Source organism: Passer domesticus, chromosome Z, assembly GCF_036417665.1.
Source record: "Passer domesticus isolate bPasDom1 chromosome Z, bPasDom1.hap1, whole genome shotgun sequence".
Taxonomy (NCBI): Eukaryota; Metazoa; Chordata; class Aves; order Passeriformes; family Passeridae; genus Passer; species Passer domesticus.
In genome coordinates this window covers 36,017,924-36,037,485 of record NC_087512.1, presented here as the reverse complement: position 1 = coordinate 36,037,485, position 19,562 = coordinate 36,017,924, and the positions used below count along the sequence as shown (strand labels likewise).

Below are 19,562 nucleotides of genomic sequence, written 5' to 3'. Positions count from 1 at the left end.
AGTAGGAGAAGTATTCTGGTATATGTGTGTACAGTAGTTATTTGTAGGATTATAGTACAATAATGGTTGGATGGTCACAGCTTAAAAGTTGTCCTCAGGAGAAAAAAGAAGACAACATACACAATAAAAGAAAAAAAAAAACCAGGAAAAAATACTTAGAACATTGATATCTGTCGGAAGATATTATTGTAGATACATAGAATGGCCTGGAAGGAATCTTAAAAATGACCCAGTTTCAACACCCCTGCTGTGGACAAGGACATCTTCCACTAGACCAGATTGCTTAGAGCTCCATGCTTGAGTGTGTTTCTGTAAATATTCGAGGATTACTTGGTGATAATACTATCTTTTTATAGATGAAGCAGTAATTTAGAGAATTCCTTTTAGCTACAAAAATTGTTGAGAGGAGAGCTTGTTGCCAGTTCTTGCCTATACTGGTTCAAATTTGAAATGGTTTTTGTTAGTTTCTGTCATTGAAGATTTGATTTAAATTTGTAAATAGGTTTCATTGCTAGAAGATGATTTTACCTGTTTGTCCTTGTCAGTTATTAATTGTGAGGACTTGATGAGATGGGTCACTAGCAATAAATTACAATGTCTAAAAGAAAAACATTTGGTTTAGTTTTATGTTCAGATTATCAGTGTTAGAATTCAAATGCCAAAATTAATTTTTAAAAATGTCAGAACATTAGTAGGTATGTTTCATTGTATCCTTGGGAATATTAAGGATTTATCTGAACCAAAGTGTTAATCCCAAAATTTTATCAGCTGCTGAAAACCTTTGAAAATTTGTCAGTAAAAGTCATATTTAGAAAACAAGTCAAAACATGACTTAATGAGACTGTTTAGTATTTAAACCCAGTAGTAACTTAGTAAAAACAACTTTTTGCTAGTTCTTTTTGATCTCTCTTTACTTACATGGACTGTATTTTACTCATTGCTTTGTTTTGTTTAAAAAGGAATTTGGCAAAGCCTGGAGAATAAGCTGAATTTGTGAATTATGTCATACACCGCTAATCAAGCAGTTATATATATATAAATGAATCCTGTAATTGAAGCTATTGTTTACAATTGGAATAAAATTGCATGTGTGGGGTTTGTTTGGGTTTTTTTAAGTACTTTGGAAGTGAATGTAAACAAGTAGGATGTTTAGGCAGACCTGACTAATTTCAGGGCAGAGTACCTAGTCTCCTAACAACACAAAACCAGGTCTTTGGGGGTGAATTACTAAAGCAGTGGAAAGGATGTGGCAGTTGGTTGATCCATAGAGATATTTCAGAAAGTCAGCCGTAGAATTTCCCCAGCTCTGCAAAGCATAAGTGTTTTCCATAGAATAAAGCTGTTTCTGTTTCTAGGATCCTCAGCAGCAAAATTGACACATCTTTACAGCACACATCAGGAAAGTATTCACTAGCTGCAAAACTTTAGGACCAGTGTGTGAAAATTTCATGTAAGGTGCTACATTTAGTACCTGCAGGAGGTATGAAAGTGCTAATTTATAGTCCATTGCAAATGTAACATATACCACACACACAAAAGTAAATATTAGTTGCGATTTATTTTGTCATAGGTTTTTGCAACCTGCTGTTCAGTTTTGCACAGTGATGTCATCTTCCAGCCTAGCTTTATAGCCATGCCAGTATTTGAAGTGTGTAACACCCTATGCAGTCATTAAGAAGCAAGTTGTAGCATTTAAAAGTTGTAGTGCTTAATAATCTCACCTTCTAAGAAAGAAAGTAGGCAAAAGACTTGAGGATCTGGAGAGTTAGAATGATGAAACTTTTAACAGAGAGGACAAAAGGGCCTATGATTTTGTTTATTAAATCGTCATATTGTAGTTTATATTGTTCCGTAGATGGAACAACTAGAGCCAGAGAAAAATATAAAAGGATAATTAATATTTAAAATCTGAATGTGAAATTTCTCTTTTACCTCTGTCATCGCTGCAGTTGAGGAGATCATTGCATTATCTCTGTGGCATTTAAGTCTTGTGTATCAGAGAGATGGAGTGAGATGTTCCCCCTCTCTTCAAATAACAGATTTTTTTTGTTTCAGCAGTTTTTTCTTCATAGTCCAGCAGCAGCACAGGGAATAAAAGATAACTAGAAATTACTGTAATGTTTTTCATTAAATGTAGTCAAATAATTTCAAATATTAGAATACGTTTCAATTTCATTTTGCTTTTGAAAACTTGCTTTTCGTATCTGTCACTTTGTTTTTTATATCTGTATTTTACATCAAGCCTCAAGTCTCTGAAGTGCTAACATATCTGAAATGGTATGTTATCCCTGTTAAATTGCCTTATATAGCAGACACAGGCAAAACATTGGAAATAATTTGGTAATTAAGACTTCCATGGAGGTGAAAAAATGCCCCACAATACTACAATTATGTTAGTAATTTTTGGAGATGTAAGATTTTTGAGTAGTTCCACAGAAATGGTATGCAATTTTCTGCCTTCATGGAAGAGTTTACTTCCTTCATGGAACTGTTTACTTGCACAGTTTACATCTGCTTATTCCATACCTTAATTATTGGGGGTGTTTTGCAAATAACCAATTTGGTCATAGGGTCATTAAAATATGATTTAATTATGGGAAATCATAGGAGTTGTGTAATACTTAGAGTGCAAACTGTATATACTCTTTTCATTTGCATGTTTATGTAGTATTTTAAACACTTGAGTAGCCCCGTAATGGCATTACTAAAGTGACCATGGATCCATGTCACAGGTTAGTTTACACAGGTTCTGCGTATGTTACTTTGAAATTCTGATGGATTTCAGTTCACCCAACTGAGATTTCATCCTTTTACTATGAGGAAATAAGGAAGCTGTTATACACCCTTATTTCTCCCTTTGTGCCTTTGTTGTTGTTTATATCTTCATGTTGCAAGTGGAAGATGGTGCTCTAACATGGTGAGGAAGATGCTGCTCTAACAGGTTTTGTGAGGGTCTGGCAGCCTTATATGCAAATTACTGTATACACATACTGACTGTCTGACAGCTGCAGTATTCTCAGTCTTACAGTAGACATCCATGGTTGTGTTTAAGTTCAGCCTACCAGAAAGTGTTGGGATCATCCAAAGTTGCTGGGTCATTGTCATTCTGTATCTGGGATTTTAGAATGTGGTGGTTGTCCTGCTTTGCTCTGCTCTGCACCACTGGTGGTGGCCTTACCTTGAGTCTAATATGTGGTTTTGAGTACTGGAATACGAGAATATTAAAACGTTAGGGAGTGTCCAAAGGAGGGCCATTGAAGGGAACCCGTGTGAGGCTGCAGTTGCTTGGTGTGTTCAGCCTGGGGAAGAGGAGACTGAGGGAAGCCCTCATTGCAATTACAACTTCCTCATGAGGGGAAGAAGGGCAGGCACTGATCTCTTCTCTGTGGTGACAGTGACAGCACCTGAGGGAGTGGCATGAAACTCTGCAACAGGGGAGTTTTACACTGGATATTAAGAAAAGGTTCTTCACCCAGAGGGTGGTTGGGCACTGGAACAGCTCCCCAGGGTCACAGTGCCAGCCTGGCAGAGCTCAACAAGTGTTTGGACAATGCTCTCAGTCACATGGTGTGACTCTTGGGGAGTCTGCCCAAGGCTGGAAGTTGGGACTTCATCATCCTCATGGGTCCTTTCCAGTTCAGGGTATTCTATGATTTTCTGTCTTAGTATGTTTTACCAAAATGTAAAGCACCCTAAATTAGAGATGTTAAATAAAAATTGTGGCATGATTTTTAGGCAGGAACATGTGCAAGTCTTGTATTCACGAACACCTGAAGGTCACATCAACGTTTTAATATAGTAATATCAATACAAGAAAATTGCATGGTAAAATGGGCAGGGAAGTGTTTTGTTATCCATTAAATTATAAACATTTTGGATCAGAAGCTACTTCAAATATCTTTTCTGAGATCTCCCACAAATTTTTGTATGTTATAATTTTAGATGTTTGCGCATATAATTCTTGAAAATGTACTTACTAAATATGCTGTTTGGGTAGGTCCTGACTTTGTAAAAATCACTGCTGTAGAAAATTCAAACTTGCTTCGTGTGTGAAACTGAAACTTTAGCTTTCACTCATATTTTTTGTATCACATAGTATGATCCAGAAGCCAAAGACATTGCTTAAGAAAAGTGATATTATTGTATTTATTTTATTACATTTTCCATTCCAACTGTGTCAGTAATGTTCTCTTTTTCCTGCTTTGTGTGGTGACCTGATCTCAAACAAAGTTAAGCAGTGAATGATTTTTAGCAATAAAAACATAGTGTGTAAGGAAGCATTTAAGTAGTTCTTCACTGTACTTTGCTTTTATTGTCCATCAGTCCATTAAAATTAATTCAGGTTTGGGGGAGTTTCACAAGAAGACCACCTTTCGCAGACATTTGGCAGCAAGCAGATGAACTGTTTCTTAGTTTCTCCTGTTCAGTCAGTGGTTTTCTTTATCTGAATGTCAGCTAGGTCTGAAATCCTGTTGCAGTTTTTATGAGAGAAATTTCAGACTTGAAACAGTTTCTGGTTCATAATTCAGTTCAGCCACAGGACTGCAGTAGCCTGTGGCAACATCAGATTTCTGGGGTGGTTATCCCCTCCAGTCCTTAAGTGGTACCTACTTTTCCAAGGAGACGAACATAAAAATAAAAAAAACAAAGCGAAGAGAAGAGAAGAAGGGTCTGTGGCTTTTCCCGTACCATGGTTATGGAGAGGCTTTTCTGGCATGTTTATTACAAATCAAGCATTATGGAAAACATGCTCTACTTCTTGTTTGCTTTACCCTTCCATTTTCAGTGGTATCATGAATTGTCCAGGAGAGATGACAGCCCAGTCTTCTGACTTCTAATAGATCTCTGGGCATTTTTGCTTCATAGAAAGGCTGTATTGATGCAGTTTTGCCACAGAGGTTTGGCTAGTGTTTCATTCTGAAGATTTACACTGATTTACGAAAAAAAAAAGGCAAACCAAAGAAAGATGACTGATTTAGTTTCTCCTATAGCTGGAAAAGTGAAATACATTTTTGGCATTAAACATTTTTATTTACTTAGTTTATTCAGCTAACTGCTATTGTTGTCATAACCACTGTGGTAGTTCAGGAAAATATATGCAGCATTTTGGTAGAACCTAGTTTAATTTAAATGCACACAAAGAGCCAAAGAAAGCAAGTGCTTCACTGTAGTGAAATGTCAAATCACTGGTCTTATGCAAATCTAGCCACCATTAACATAGTCCTACAAACCAAAGAACAGAGAAAGTATGAACATTTTCCTTTGAATTACTAGAACTTTTTCAGGTCTTTTGAAGTAGGCTCTGTGGGATCAGGTATCTCCTAGAAACTTGGGAATTCTTTTGCTTTGGAAAAATGGAAATTATTTTCCATTACTTTCCCATTACTATAAAAATAAGATATGATAATAAAGATAATAAAGATAATAAGTAGAAGACTGAGGTGATGAATCCTGTATACAAAAAACCCCACACTTTTGCAAGTATGTAATGGATTGCAGCAAGAGTATTGCCAGGAAAACCAGCATAACACTGTAACACTCTTGAAGCTCATTATTAGTTTTTAACCCTGCCCATAGTTTTCTGAGTGGAATAAAGAAGGAGAAGACATGGTTGCTATTTCAGTATCTTCTCAAGTGGAAATGTCGTGACTACAGTTCCCCAAAATTCCAGTTTTCTTATTCTGGAATCTTGTTTTAAATACTTGTAGTAACCCATGAAGAAGATCCTAAATATATGAGACCTGGCTTTCCAAAAAGAACTGAATAAGTGTTTACAAGATTTCTGGTAAATAAATGGGAAATTCTTATATTCCCAGAAGGTCATGGAAAATGTTGTCTGCTGTTGTCCAAAGTGTATTGAACTGAACAGTCACCTACACCATCTAGATTTTGGTTGTGAAACAACTGAGTGAAACTATCAGTAGTTAGTTCTTCATGACCAGTTTGGATTTGGTGGTACTTACAGAATCCTTCCATTTTGTCTGTTATTTTTATCTTTTCTTTGTTTCAATATTATGGTAACAATTACTGGTATCACAAAAGAAAGAAGTCTAAGATGATGCAATTTTCCCAAGAGCAACTTCACTCCCTGTGATGTTAGTTTACAAGTTACTTCCTTTTCACATCTTCACAACCATCTTCATGATATTTTTCAAATTGAACATACATGTTGGTAATATAACCAATGTGAAGAATTATTAATATTGTTCATTGTATATGAGCTATCTGCAAACATAGTAAATGAGGTACATTTTACTGTTTTGTTTGTTTTGAATTAGGTTCATGCACTATTAGTTCGAGAAGTTGATGTAGAGAAGGTGTCAAGTTTTGAGAACCCATATGTAGATGCAATAAGAAGCTTATGGAATGACCCTGGAATTCAGGAGTGTTATGATAGACGACGGGAATATCAATTATCAGATTCAACTAAATAGTAAGTACATGGTAGCAATGAACAACTGGATATAATTTTCTGTTTCTAACAAAGTGATTTTCACTTTTTTAGCTTATTGTATTATATGTCTGTGTATATGTTTCTTGTGTTATGCAGCACAAGCATAGCTGAATATACACATACTAAATTGAATTAAGGAGTGGTATGCATCTATTTTAGGATTATATCTATGCTTATTTTACAAAATGACAGTCTGATCATTCAAAGTCTTAAATTAACATTCTCACTAGGCATGATTAATTTGGGGGGGATTTTTGTTAAATTATTCAATTTACTCTCTTCCAACATATAATCACAAATGTAAGATGGGCAAAAATAATTTAATGTAGTTTGATAGTAATGAATACTGGGAAGTGCAATCAAAGTAGACCTCCACACAATTAATAAAAATTGAAATGTCTAAGAACTCCTATTTTCCAGATATTCCGTTTTCCCTCTCTGGCATTTGCAGTCCTAGTGGTGAGGTAAAGAGTACTAAACAAAGGGATTTGTTTCATATGGAACTGTCTTTCTATTATGGAAACAAAGTCTAAACTTTAAGGAACATGGCTGCCAGGAAGAAATCAGGAAAACACTTCAGGTTAAATTGTTTGTTCTAGAGCAACAATAATAAAAATGTATATGTGACTAAAAAATATCTGAAACGTTACCCTTTTCTTGGGACTGGAATCTGATTAAAAAAACATGTGAAATTTGTCATTGGAATCTGATGTCTGCCTGAAGGTTTGTTCCATGAATCTTAGTTATTTTTTAGTGATGTAGCATACAGCTCAGGTGAAACTTCTCATCTGCTAGCAAAGAAACAGATGATGGCCTTTTGATGTTGACCTGTGCTACAGGACACAGCCTGGTTTGTTGTTAAAGCCATGGCAAAAACCTCCATGGGTTCTATATCGACTTCTGTATTGGCAATGAAAATAATTTTTTTCAGTTACATAATTCCAGTTTTCATTGGGCATGTGTATGTGAATGGAAGCCTCTTACTTAAGAAGGTGCACAATGAAGCTTCCAATTAAGTGTATTGTAGCAGGACATTAGACATGAAATACAGATGTGCAACAACATTTATCTGCACAGTAGCCTAAGCATCCTTATCTAGTCCTGCACTTTATAAGGGAATTAGTCAAGACAAACTTGCTAGGATTTTGCTGATAGAATTTAGGCAGCTGAAGACTATGGATGCATGACATAAGTCTCCTCAGATCCATTGCAATATTATCACCACACCATGACTTCCCTTTGCCCTATGCATAGGGTTTCTGTTGTCCTGTGCAGTTCTCTGTCCTGGTTACCTTCCCAAACCATAGTTTTTAAATGTATATTTTGGTGTAGAGTGGTGCAAAGCATAATGGCATCTCTCTTGTATGTTGAGATTCTGACTGTCCCCAAACATGTAATACTTTGTTTTGGTTTCAGGTGGTAAGGAAACAAATATAATACTACATAAAGAGAAGAATTTGAGGATGCATAAACAGTGATAAGAAAATTTTAGACACACATTACTAACAATATATTTTCACATTGTTTCTGTCCTGAAATGAATGGCAAAGTAGAGGGTGAGGCAGAGTTCATCTCATATTTTGAATTTCTTCTATTTGTAGGTCCTAACTTCGTTTCACAACAGATGAGATACTGGTTTTAAAATTGAAATAAATGTATGTAAATTGTGTGCTCTGCCTTAGAGGATAGCTACAGATTTACTCTCCTAAGTAGGAAATAATGATCTGATGCTACTTCAGATCAGATTGCGCTGAATACCATAGTTTGATCTACTTTTAATTAAATCAGCACTATAGTGGATCTTTTGAGTACCATTAAAAATAGTAGGGAATAATCATTAAGAAGCTGTTAAAAAAAACTTCCTAGTACATTGTCTTGCAAAAGGTACATGTGTTAGTTGATTGGTTCTTTCTCAAGCTCAGCATGTTTACCAGTCTCCCGTGAGTTATTGCAGATTTGGTGACTTTATTATAGTTCACGCTATGGATTTCTGCAAAATCTTTTAAATTAGACTTGTTAATCACTGTATATTAGTATTTAGAAAAGCCTCTGTGTATACTTATTCTTGCAAGTAGAGTTTTTTCCAGGTATGTAGGTCCACTAAAAAAAATCAGACACAAAAGAAACATTGTTTCAAAAATACAGTATGTGTATTTACCAGTAAAACACCCAAACAAATTTATTAGCATCATAAATGTCACAAAGCAAGGAAACAAATTGCTTTAAAGCTACTACTGGTATTCACAAGGCAGTAAGACAGAAAAAAGCACTTGGTGCTCATTGTCTTCTGACCTGATGTATGAACCAGAATGGTTTTTGTCCACCAGCTCTCTTGTAAGCATATGTGCCAATGTCTGGTAAGCGTATGTGTCAATGTCAGATGTGTTCTTCATTCATCCTTTGCACAAGCCTCTCATCTTCTCAGTAGTTTTCCACTGTATTTTTGTAGTAGTAGTAGTAATAGTATTTTCAGTCTGCTGCCTGTATTGCTCTTTTCTATCAGTCTTCAACAAGGATAAGTGATGAGTCCTGCCCTTGGGTCACAGCAGGCCATGGCAGTGATACAAGCAGGGGCACAGTAGCTGGAAAGCTGCCCAGCAGAAGATGACTTCGGGACGCTGGTTGACAGCAGACGAAGATAAGCCAGCTTGTGGCTGAGAAGGCCAATGGCATCCTGGCTTGGATCATAAATAGTGCAGTTGTCAGGACCACATCTGATATTTCTTGTACCAGAAAGACTGCAGAAGGGTTCATCCCCTTGCAGTCAGCACTGCTGAGGCCACACCTCAAATCCTGTGCCTAGTTCTGGCCCCCTTACTGCAGGACGGACACTGAGGAGCTGAAGCATGTCCAGAGAAAGGGAACAGAACTGGTGAAGGGTCTGCAGTGCAAGTCCTGTGAGGAGCAGCTTAGGGAGCTGGGGGTCTTTAGCCTGGAAAAAAGGAGGATCAGGTGTAAACTTACCACCCTCTACAACTGCCTTGAAAGGAGGGGCTAGCCAGCTGGTGGTCAGACAGTTTTCCAGGTAACAAGAGAGATAGGACAAGAGGACATAGCCTCAAGGTGCACCAGCTGAGGTTAATTTTTCTGAGCATCAAGAATAATTTCTTCATGGAAAGAGTTGTTAAGCATTCGATCAGACTGCTTAGGGAAGTGGTGGAGTCACCATCCTAGAGTTGTTTAAGAAGTAACTGGATGTTGTACTTAGTGCAACAACTTTGTCCAAGTGGTGATTGATAAGTGGTGATTGATAAGTGTTGGATGTTTGAGGTCTTTTGCAACCTAAATTATTCTCTTACTACACATAGTCTTTTTCCTGTTATTTTATTGTTTCTGAATTACATTTAAAGTTTCTAGTATATCCTGTATATCATATTGCTTTCATTTTCTGACATCTTTTGACCTGTTTTGTCATTCTTTGTCGTTGTTAGCTTCATTTTTGAATGTTTTAACCCACTGCTTGTACTCTGTAAAAATACATCCAATGTATATTTACTGGAAGAGGTGGGGGTAGTGTCTAAGAAAGAAAATTCCCTGCATTATGGGAGTTGATTTGAACTTATTGGAGGCTTAACAAATTCATTCTGTTCTCTTTCCTTTCCATTGGATACTTGAAAGCTTGGATGTTCATGTTGTTTTAAAATCAACTTTTAGACTTCTCTGTAGTAAAGTCAAGAGCATCTAATGTATATAGAGGTTATTTGCTTTCCATGTGCATTATTGGATGTCTTAGCCACTTAATCACCATCAAATTACTTCCCTTTAAGGTGCTGCCCCACAGTGTGAGATACATGTAAACTAACAGGGAGAATTGCCTTTAGTAGTAGCTGTGTGAGGTGAGATGAGATGAGATATTTCAGAATATACTGTACCAGCTGCCTAGACCTTAACCCAAATGTAACAAGGTTACCATTCAACAGTTTGATTGTATCATACCTTTTCAAAGCCTAAGGGAAGGAGAGTCAGTATCTTCTGTGTTGGAGAATTTGGGTTGCAGTTGGAATTTTTGAAGATTCATCACCATATTGCTCCAATATGGCACTAAGGGCTTACCATTAGTGAACAAAATGTAAGAAGTGTTCAGACCTACAAAGTCCCACAGCCTTGCTTGGCTCAGATTTTTAATTTCATCTTTTTCTGGCCACATGAAATTGAAGTATTTGGCTGCTGTGTACCTTCAACCAAGGACTCTTTGGTTGCTACACAAGTGCTGAGCATGTCTGTTTGTTTTCCCTTCCATGGCTATGTTTTCTAACACTTCAGATAATTAAATACAATTTTCCCATTAGTGTGTTAGTTATGCCAGTGGATATCTATAGCACATTTTGTTATTATGTACTGCTTCTTTAGTCATACATGCCATTGCATTCTCATACATGTATAGTCTTTCAGGCTTTTGTTTCTGCATTTGCTGTCACCTTTAACACCTTGGTTCCTGCAGTTGCACAGCTTTGCATGTACTGTGAGCTCAGGTAGTTGGACAGTTAGTATAGAAATGCAGATTCCCATACTTTACTGTGTAACAAGAGCTCGAGGGTGCGAGTCTGAGGTAATTCACCACATATCACTGATTTTTAACAGGAAAGAAATATATGAATCCTAGTGATGTTTGCGCAGTAAAGTACACATTTTGTAAAACTTGTTGCAGGAAGTGTAAGGCTTTGGTCATCTAGTAATTTTTCTATGATAGTATTCCATTTGAGTTTGAAGTATTTTCAAAACTTCAGCTAACAATTCATTTATACTGTCAGCTAAAAATATAATTTTTCTTCTGTGTTACTCTTCTGAAACAGGTAAATTTCAGTGGAATTAGCGCCTGTTAAATACAATGTGCTTGGGGGTACACAGGGGGCAAGATCAGCACATAAATCTTAAGTTTTTGCTAACACAGTTTAGTCCATTTCTTGGCATTGCCTTTAGCAATCTTTTTTTTTATTTCATAAAGGTGCAGGGTATTCACACAGCAATGATGGGTCTTTCAGAAGTAGTAATACTGTCCAAAAGTGGGACCTGCTAAGAAGCTGTACTGATAGCATGTTCTGAACAACTGTCTGGGATATCTGTGTAGCAGTCAATCAATTTTAGTGACAAAACCATATAATCATATAGTGATAATTTAAAAGATGCATAAGTACATTATTATTTAATAAACTGTTGATTAGTTCTTGCTTACTCTCATTTGTAAAAAATGTACCTGAAGGTTCTAAAGCGATACTTGAGGGCAATTTGTGTTTTGTGTTGTAGAATTGTAGGATCTTCTGCTTTTGTGTATTCACAGTTTACACAGCTTTATGTGTTGTGGTTTAGAGTAAAGTAGAAACAGCAAATAAAAATGAAAGTCTTAAATTCAAAGATCAAGTATAGGCGGCAGAACTATAATAATCCCATCTTATGCCTTAGATATAGTCCCAAAAATAAAAGCAATGTCTGAAGAAAAATGGGATGTGCATACCAAAGTACTGCTTTCCATACAAAAACTGCAGGTTATGCAACACAACTTGGGAAGTTCAGAAAGGAAGGTGGGACTATGTAAAGCAGTATACAGTATGTATTTATTTTGGGATGTTTTTTTCATACAGCACCAAACATGTTCTTAATGACTGTATAATTTTTACATCACAGTTCCTAAAAAGAAAAATATGCATGAGGATTTTTTATTTGGTGACATGTCTTTTTAGCCTTTGCTAAGGTTGGCTTTTAGTGAGGTAGGAAATTGAGGAAGACACCTAGGTAGGACTTAGGTGGAACATGGATAAAAAAAACACTGTGCAGACTTCTTCATACCTCACTTCAAGCTACAAATTAAGATGAGATAGTTCTGGAAACTGGTAATTTCCTTTAACTTTTCATCAATGGTAGAGTCTTAGAAATGCAAACCTCTACAGAAGTTCTGAGAACACAGACAATACTGGCTTACATTTAGTTTTGTACACTGAAAATCAATTCCATTTACTGGACTGCTGCCTCTCAGCATAGAGAACACTTGTGTCAATTATTCTGGCAGCTCTATGAGCCAGGAAATATCCTGCTACAGCAGCTTTAGCATTTTGCATATGTGCTCTTGAAAGTCAAGCCAGTTGTATGTTTTCTCAAAGATGCAAAAAAAATAAAGGCTTTTGTTTTTCAGCACATGGTCCAAATTAGTGCTAGGGTTTTTTAGGAGAGTGGCCTCATCAACTGGCTCAAAGGTTTGCAGAACAAACTGAAAAAATCCAACCCCACCCCAAAACCACACCAAACCCCAACAACAGTATGGAGTATAGCTCCACCCCACTCCAGAACAGTAAGGCTCCAAAGGTCAGAGGTATATAAAAGCTTACTTAATATCTTGCTTAATTATCCTTAGTCATAAACTTTGGTTAGGTTTCTATTTTGTCTTGCACGTCTATTATCTGTGTATGAAATAGAGCATTTTGAGAGGGTCATACCCATGAACTATCTTAATCTTATGGAAAAAAGCATTTTTTTGCATTAAACCTCTGACCTTTGGGGTTGAAAAGATGTAAATGTTTATGGTTACTATCATACCAAAATCTGTCATTGAATGCAATGAGAAAGCATTTGCCTGTGAAGGCTTGCTTTTATAACTGTGGTTATACTGGTAATGCTTGCTTTTCTAACTGTGGTTATACTGAAATCACCAACAAACTTTTATGATAAACAACAGAATTTGTAGAATTTCTTGAGGTTTGTCCCTTCTCTGTTCCCTGTACTCTCATTCTTCCTATAGAGCTGTGTTGGCTGGTTGGGTGATAGCAAGTCATCTTCACTGGTTGTATACTGACCTTTCTATCAGTGTCAATAATTACTTCTATCTCAACATGTTTGGTTTTATTTAAAGACTTATAACATAGTGTTTCTGGTATGGTGCCAGTCAGATCCTTTCTCCTCAGCAGTGCTTCAGATGCATTCTGCTCTCCAGGGACTTCTGTGCTCAAAGTGTCTCTCAGACTCCTAAGCCCAGGGTATGATAGTGTACCAGTGTGTATTAATTCAGCACCTTGCTACATCAGTTTTGCCTGCTGAGTTTAGGAAAAGTTATTAGACAGTACTGATGAGCAGGCTAGTCTCATTTTTAACCTCAGAAGAGATGTGTTGAAGGCTGTATCCTTTCTGCCTTTGTCTGCCCATGCCTTACTGCCTGCACGTGATCAGTTAGCCTATATACTCAACATAGTTTAACAATACAGAAATTCATCCTATGAATTTAGTCCTTAGAAAATGTTTCTTTATCACCTGATTACTTGGAAAAATCTGAGCTCAAAGATGCTGTTAAGTAGTAGGTCATAGCTGGAGGAGGGTGTAGAACTTTGAAGTGTCTGCCCCATGTTGAAGGTGCTCCAAGGTCTTGATTTCTGAAAGTAAATTCAAGTAAGTTTTGATGGTCTGTCTTCATTAGGTGGTGTAGCCTAGGAAAATAAGGCTCAGTATTGACCTACCTGTTCATGGTGATTGGAGTCATACCCAATTTATTAAAAAATTGTACTGGTTAAAACAACTGTGGTCTGCTTATTAAGCTTCGGAGTCTCATCTCCTTGCTTGATTTCCATATGGGAAATATATATAGGAAAGTACAGTCTACTCCCATAATCCTGTTCCTGCTGTGTATTTGGAAATGTGAACCCACAGTGCCTTTGACATGTGCTTGCTTTCAGTAGTGTTGTTAGCACCTTCATATCTTGGCAGCTTTCCTGAAGTGTGCTGAAAGCTTGGACCTTGTCATAGGTGATGTAAAGTGCATTAAAAATAATTACTTAGCTCTTGGTGCTGACTGGGAAACAAAAGTCTTCGTCTGCATCTAGTGAGTATGCAGATCATGAGCATGTTGCTAGATGCTGGCAGCTTGTCCTGACATCAAGGGAGGTCCAGGCAGCTCATTACATACTCATCGCTTCAGTAATGCACCTTCTGCCTGTCACTATAGCAACCCCCTGGAAAGTTACCGCAGCAGCCACTAAAATTCATTTTTATTTAAGTAATTACAGATATAATTTACTTTAGAAACTTGGTCTGTATTGTAAATTTACTCAGAACCATATATTTTCTCATTTTCTCTCCTTTCTATAATGCCTAGCTGAGTAGGTACTGTTTGGGTGAGAGGCCATATAGCCACAGTGTGACTCATCAAAAGATTTCTCAGTAGGTGGTGAAAACGAAGTCTGAGTATCATGTGGCTGAGACCTAAATGTCTTGCGCAGTTGCTACTACCTGTGCAACCAAATTTACTGTGGTAATGCTGGTGGTTACCCACTGTTGAACTAGACCTCAGGATGGCTTCCAGAGCATTTCCAATAAACACAGTGTTATTATGACTTTAAAATTTGAAGCAATAAACTGAAAAAATACCTGGTTTGTGCAATCTCCTTTTGTAAGATTGTAGCTATGACAAGTCTTGTGGTTTGTTTGCAAGAGTGCAAGCAAACCACAGTTTTAGTGGTAGTTGTAGTATATGTCAGAGAGTTAAGTGCATTGGTAAGACTGATTGCAGTATGTGTTAATCCATTTCTAATTGAGCATCTACCTTAAAAGACACTGTGCATTTCTCTTATGTTTTTAAATTTTTTTTGTTTGTATGTAGGATTTGTTTGCCCAGGAGGGCAGTAGAGTACTTTAGGGCTGCATTAGCTAAGTGCTTAGAACCACAGTGAATCAGTGTATTAGTAAGCAGATACATACAAAAGCCCATCAAATTTTCATTTACTTCTCATCCATGTGCATTGAAAAACTCAACACATTTCACATAGCTGTGGCTTCACAAGTCTTCTTGTGGTTGCAGATAAGCTTGTGGAGGAAGTAACTTCACCCTGCTTTCCTGCTGGAGTTTATGGACTTGCCACATCCTAGGACATATTCATCAAATAAACCATAATCGGAACAATTTCAGTAGTGTTTCTTCACTATTCCAAATAATTTGGAGATGTGTTATCAAGCTATTGCACAAGTTAAAGAACTGGCAGCTGGAGATAGACAGAGGAGCAGCTAGGGTGGTCTGGAGACAACAGAGTTGAAAGCAGTAGACAATTGGGATTACCTAGCACTTTTGATGTTTTAATTTAAAGTTGCTGCCTTATTTAAAGTAATTTAAAAATAAATAAATTATTAGTTTGATAAGGTGTAGAATGTTTAAAGTTTATGTGTGCAATGCTGGACTTCCCTGGTGATCAGGGAATTTCTTTAAACCCCAGATTTCATTAAAAAAAAAAAAATAAATATCCAATTCTTTTGTGCAAAAAAGATTTTAAAAGTATTTATTTTGACAGTAAACAAACCATGGTGAGCCAGATAAAATCTCAGTGTTACAGGAACAGTTAGAATAGTAGTATGTGAAAAATGTGTGTGCTGCTGGTGTCTTTAAATTTTAATTGTATTCTAGTTGTCTTCTCTTTTTGTGTAGTCAGCTGCATTCACTTGTATATTTCTTCTTAGCATTTTGAAATAGTGACTCAGCTCAACAACCAGTTGTTCAGAATAATCAGCTTGTCACCCCACCCCATTCAATCCAATGCAAAAATCCATTCTTGTGCTTCATAAAGAGAAAGTGCCTTGGGTTTTGTCTGTGTAAGTACTGTGGATGTAGAAATGTAGTATTTTGCAATTAATACACAAGTTATGATAATGTATTGAGGTTATGTGTGTTGATTTGCTCTCATTGCTCTCAATTCTAGAAAGATTGCACCTGACTGAAAAGAGACATTTTATTTCTGTCATATCAAAAGTCTTCAGACAATGATATAAAACAGTGCATAAAATGGCAAGATCCTGATGTCAGTCCCAATGATAGATGTTCTTAAAGAAAATAGCGGTTTTTTTAAAATTCTTACTTCGTTTTAGAGGCTATGTAAATTTTAAAAGCGACATGTAGCATTTTTATTGATTTTAGAATATCTTGAAGGCAACTTTGTGTTGCTGCTGGCAAAGCTTACAGTTTGATTTTCAGAAACATTTTTAATCCCCCTGAAGTTGATAGCAGAACACAAAGTTGTTACATATCTTCATGGGGTAACAGGAATTGTAATTGTCTGCAGAACTGTCAGTAGCAGAAAATACTGGCTCCTTTGCTTCAGAACAAAAGTGCAAAGCTTGATTTAAATCTGAATTTCAGCACAAATAATTTTTCAGCAGAAGTTAAAAGAGTCTGTTAAAATAAAATCTAAAGAAACTCTAAAAAAACAGAAAAAAACCCAAACAAAACCAGAACAAACAAACAACAGTAACAACAACAACAACAAAAACAAAAAAAAAATCAAAACTAAAACCACTTTTTTCTCTCTAAGAAGAATTTAATGGACAATTTGCAGTATGGTCATAGCATTAAAATAGCAATGATAAAAGACTTCAAGTTGTACAACTAAGACCTGGGATACTTTTATTTAAATAAATTGATACAATAATATAGTAATTATTAAGTTTTAAGTTATAAGAAAAAGGGATAGGGGCTAAATATTACTAGAAAACAACAACAACAACCAAAAAAGCAGGATATATTCTAAATGGCTTTTATTAGGCTGTAGATTCTGATTATGACTGTAAAAAAGATGAGATAGTCCTACTGGTTTTGACACTAAATTCCTTGATTCTGGGTTTGAATGTATAATTCAGGACAGTTCTTAGAGAGCCCAACACTCTTTATTCTGTTAAGTGAGGCAATCCAGGGAATTAAGTAAGACTGTAAGGATGCATAAGGACTCTTCTGTGGACTGTGTAGGCTCTCTAGGGGGCTTCAGGTGAAATGAGTGAAAAGGTAGTAACCTGTGTTTGGTGACTGAGTGAGCAGAACTTGGGCGTAAAGGATGATGAAAAGGAAAAGATAAGTATTTTTAAAGGGTAAATTAGTGTTTCTGAAACTTAGGACAGAAAATCCCCAAAAAAACTCATCTGCTCATTTATTGGTTTCTAGAAACACAAATGAGATGTAACAATTTAATATTATCTATCCCTTTGATTTATCACTTTTCTAAAATCAGCCAGATGTGCATTACCAGATAGTAACATGTCCACTGTGCAAATGTGCCGTAAACCAGGCTCGTCTTGGAGCCTGCAGGTAAAGCTTGCCAAAGGAACACAAGACAATTGTGTAAATGGGCCGCCTGCCAGTTTATTCCGTTAAAATTATCTTGCTCTTATGAATACCACTGTAGCATGTAATGACTGGCAATCCTTCTTTATCTCCTTCCAAAATGTCATCACAAAATAAAACTAATTGTTCTGTGGGTGGGAGGGAACAAGAATCTAGTTCAGAGTCTGTCCTGTCACTTTCTTCGGGTGATGGTTATGGATTTCATTCACCTCTTTTTTTTTCCTTTTCTGCCAACAAATTGATGGTGACCTTGTTCCTGCTGCTTTTTTGTGTAAAACCTGATGGCAAATGCAATGCTCAGACTCTCAAGCCTTTTTCTCACTGCCAGAAACCAATTAGCATTCTCAGAAAATATTTTCAGACTAGTACCTTCTGGCTTAACTGAGATAGTGTTCAATACATCTTTCTCACATTGCCATTTACTATTGAATTGATACTCCATTAATAAAAAATAGTGAAGGAAAATTGATAATTTTATAATTGACCCAATGATAATTTGGCTCTTCCCAAAGCTAACAAATTATTCTGTGTTTTTACTGTAAGGTAGAAATTAAACTTGTTTGTTTTTGTCATTGTTCAGGATAACTTCTCACTATTTTATTAAAAAGTAATTCAGAACACCTAAAAGTCTGATTATTTCTTGTTTGGGTTTATTTGAAAAGAGTGCCTTCACTAATTACAAGGAAAAGAACATGTTCAGGAGTTGATGACACTTTATCATTTAATAAATTACAAAGCCATTGTTCTCATCCCCTAGAGTGAATGAGGGGATCCCTACATTAGTTTATCTTCTCAGTGGCTAACTGTAGGTTACTTTTCTGCTGTGAACTAGCCAAATGTCAAAGAACTTGGTTTCCTGCAGCAGTCCTTCTGCCACAAGTCCACCATGGGGAGAGCATAAGCTTCATGGTGCACTGGTGTCCTGGATTAGGGCAAATCTGGGAGAAAACCTCCAGAAGGGGCACCCCCCAGAAAGCAAACCCACGCAGCCCCTATTCCCCTTCAGTTCAGGAAGGATTCCTCGGGGAGAAGTGGAAAGAACCTGTTTCTTTAACAAGCAAAACACCCCCAGCACACTAAATTAACAATACCAGATGACAACATTTTCACCGATCTGAAAAGGATGACAAATTCAGAAAGTCTTTCCTGGGAGTGGTCGCTCTGTTGCTGCTCCCTCCGGCGCTGGGGATAGCTGCTGCAGCCACCAGATGTAAACTCTTGGTGTTTCCCTGGTCCCGGTCCGGAGCAGGTTTGAATGGTTCCAAACAAAAAGGGAAAGGAAAAAACAGGCCAGGGAAAAAGGTCTGGACCGCTTAGCTAAACTAACTAACAGAAGCAAAAAAAGCAGAAGCAAAGCGGGAGCAAAGCAGGAGCAAGAGCAAAGCAAGCAGCAAAAAGCCAAGCAAAAAGCAAAAGCTGCACTGTGTACTGCCCCGTCTCTCTGTCCCACCAGCCGTGGGGGATCAGGCTGATAACAAACCAAAACAAACCTTGCTCTTCAGAGCCAGTCTTGAAGGCACAGTACATAATATCCAGCACTAACAGAACACACAATTGGGGATACAAGCATCACAACCTCACCCTAGGACAACTGGCTTCATTAGATGTCCACTCCTGGACACACACGGGTATCTTTTTTTTGGAGGATGTTTTTTCATGACAGCTAATTAAAACTTACAGTACACTGGTGCTTTATGGTTGAAACTCACCATTAACCAACAAGCAGAATATGTCTATGTTATTGTTACTGAACATTTACAAGCAGTTTTATAGAATTTTGGGTTATTTGTTAGCCAGCCAGAGTCTGTTACAAGTACTTCAGAGTTATTAATCTAATCAGAAGTTTCAGTGTGAATGCAGGAGTTCAGGTGCCAGAGATCATACTAATTAGTTTGTGCTGCCTTCTGGTAACAAGATCTGGAGAGTGTTTTAATTGTCAGTAGTTGGTCTTTTCCATTTTTTATTTAGTCTCAAAATAGTGCTGTTTATCTTCCTGTCCTTTTATGACTGGTAATGATCTATTACCAGTCA

At 36.9% G+C, this 19,562-nt stretch overlaps 1 protein-coding gene across 5 annotated transcripts in view; it reads left to right on the top strand.

Moving 5' to 3' along the window:
* The window catches only part of LOC135291198 (guanine nucleotide-binding protein G(q) subunit alpha-like), a 118,458-nt gene that overhangs the window by 73,079 nt on the left and 25,817 nt on the right, over positions 1–19,562 (top strand). For all 5 annotated transcript variants that reach the window (XM_064405218.1, XM_064405219.1, XM_064405222.1 and 2 more), the window contains exon 3: positions 6,279–6,433. In XM_064405218.1, coding sequence (XP_064261288.1) covers positions 6,279–6,433 — 155 coding nt within the window. The remainder of the gene's footprint in view (positions 1–6,278; positions 6,434–19,562) is intronic.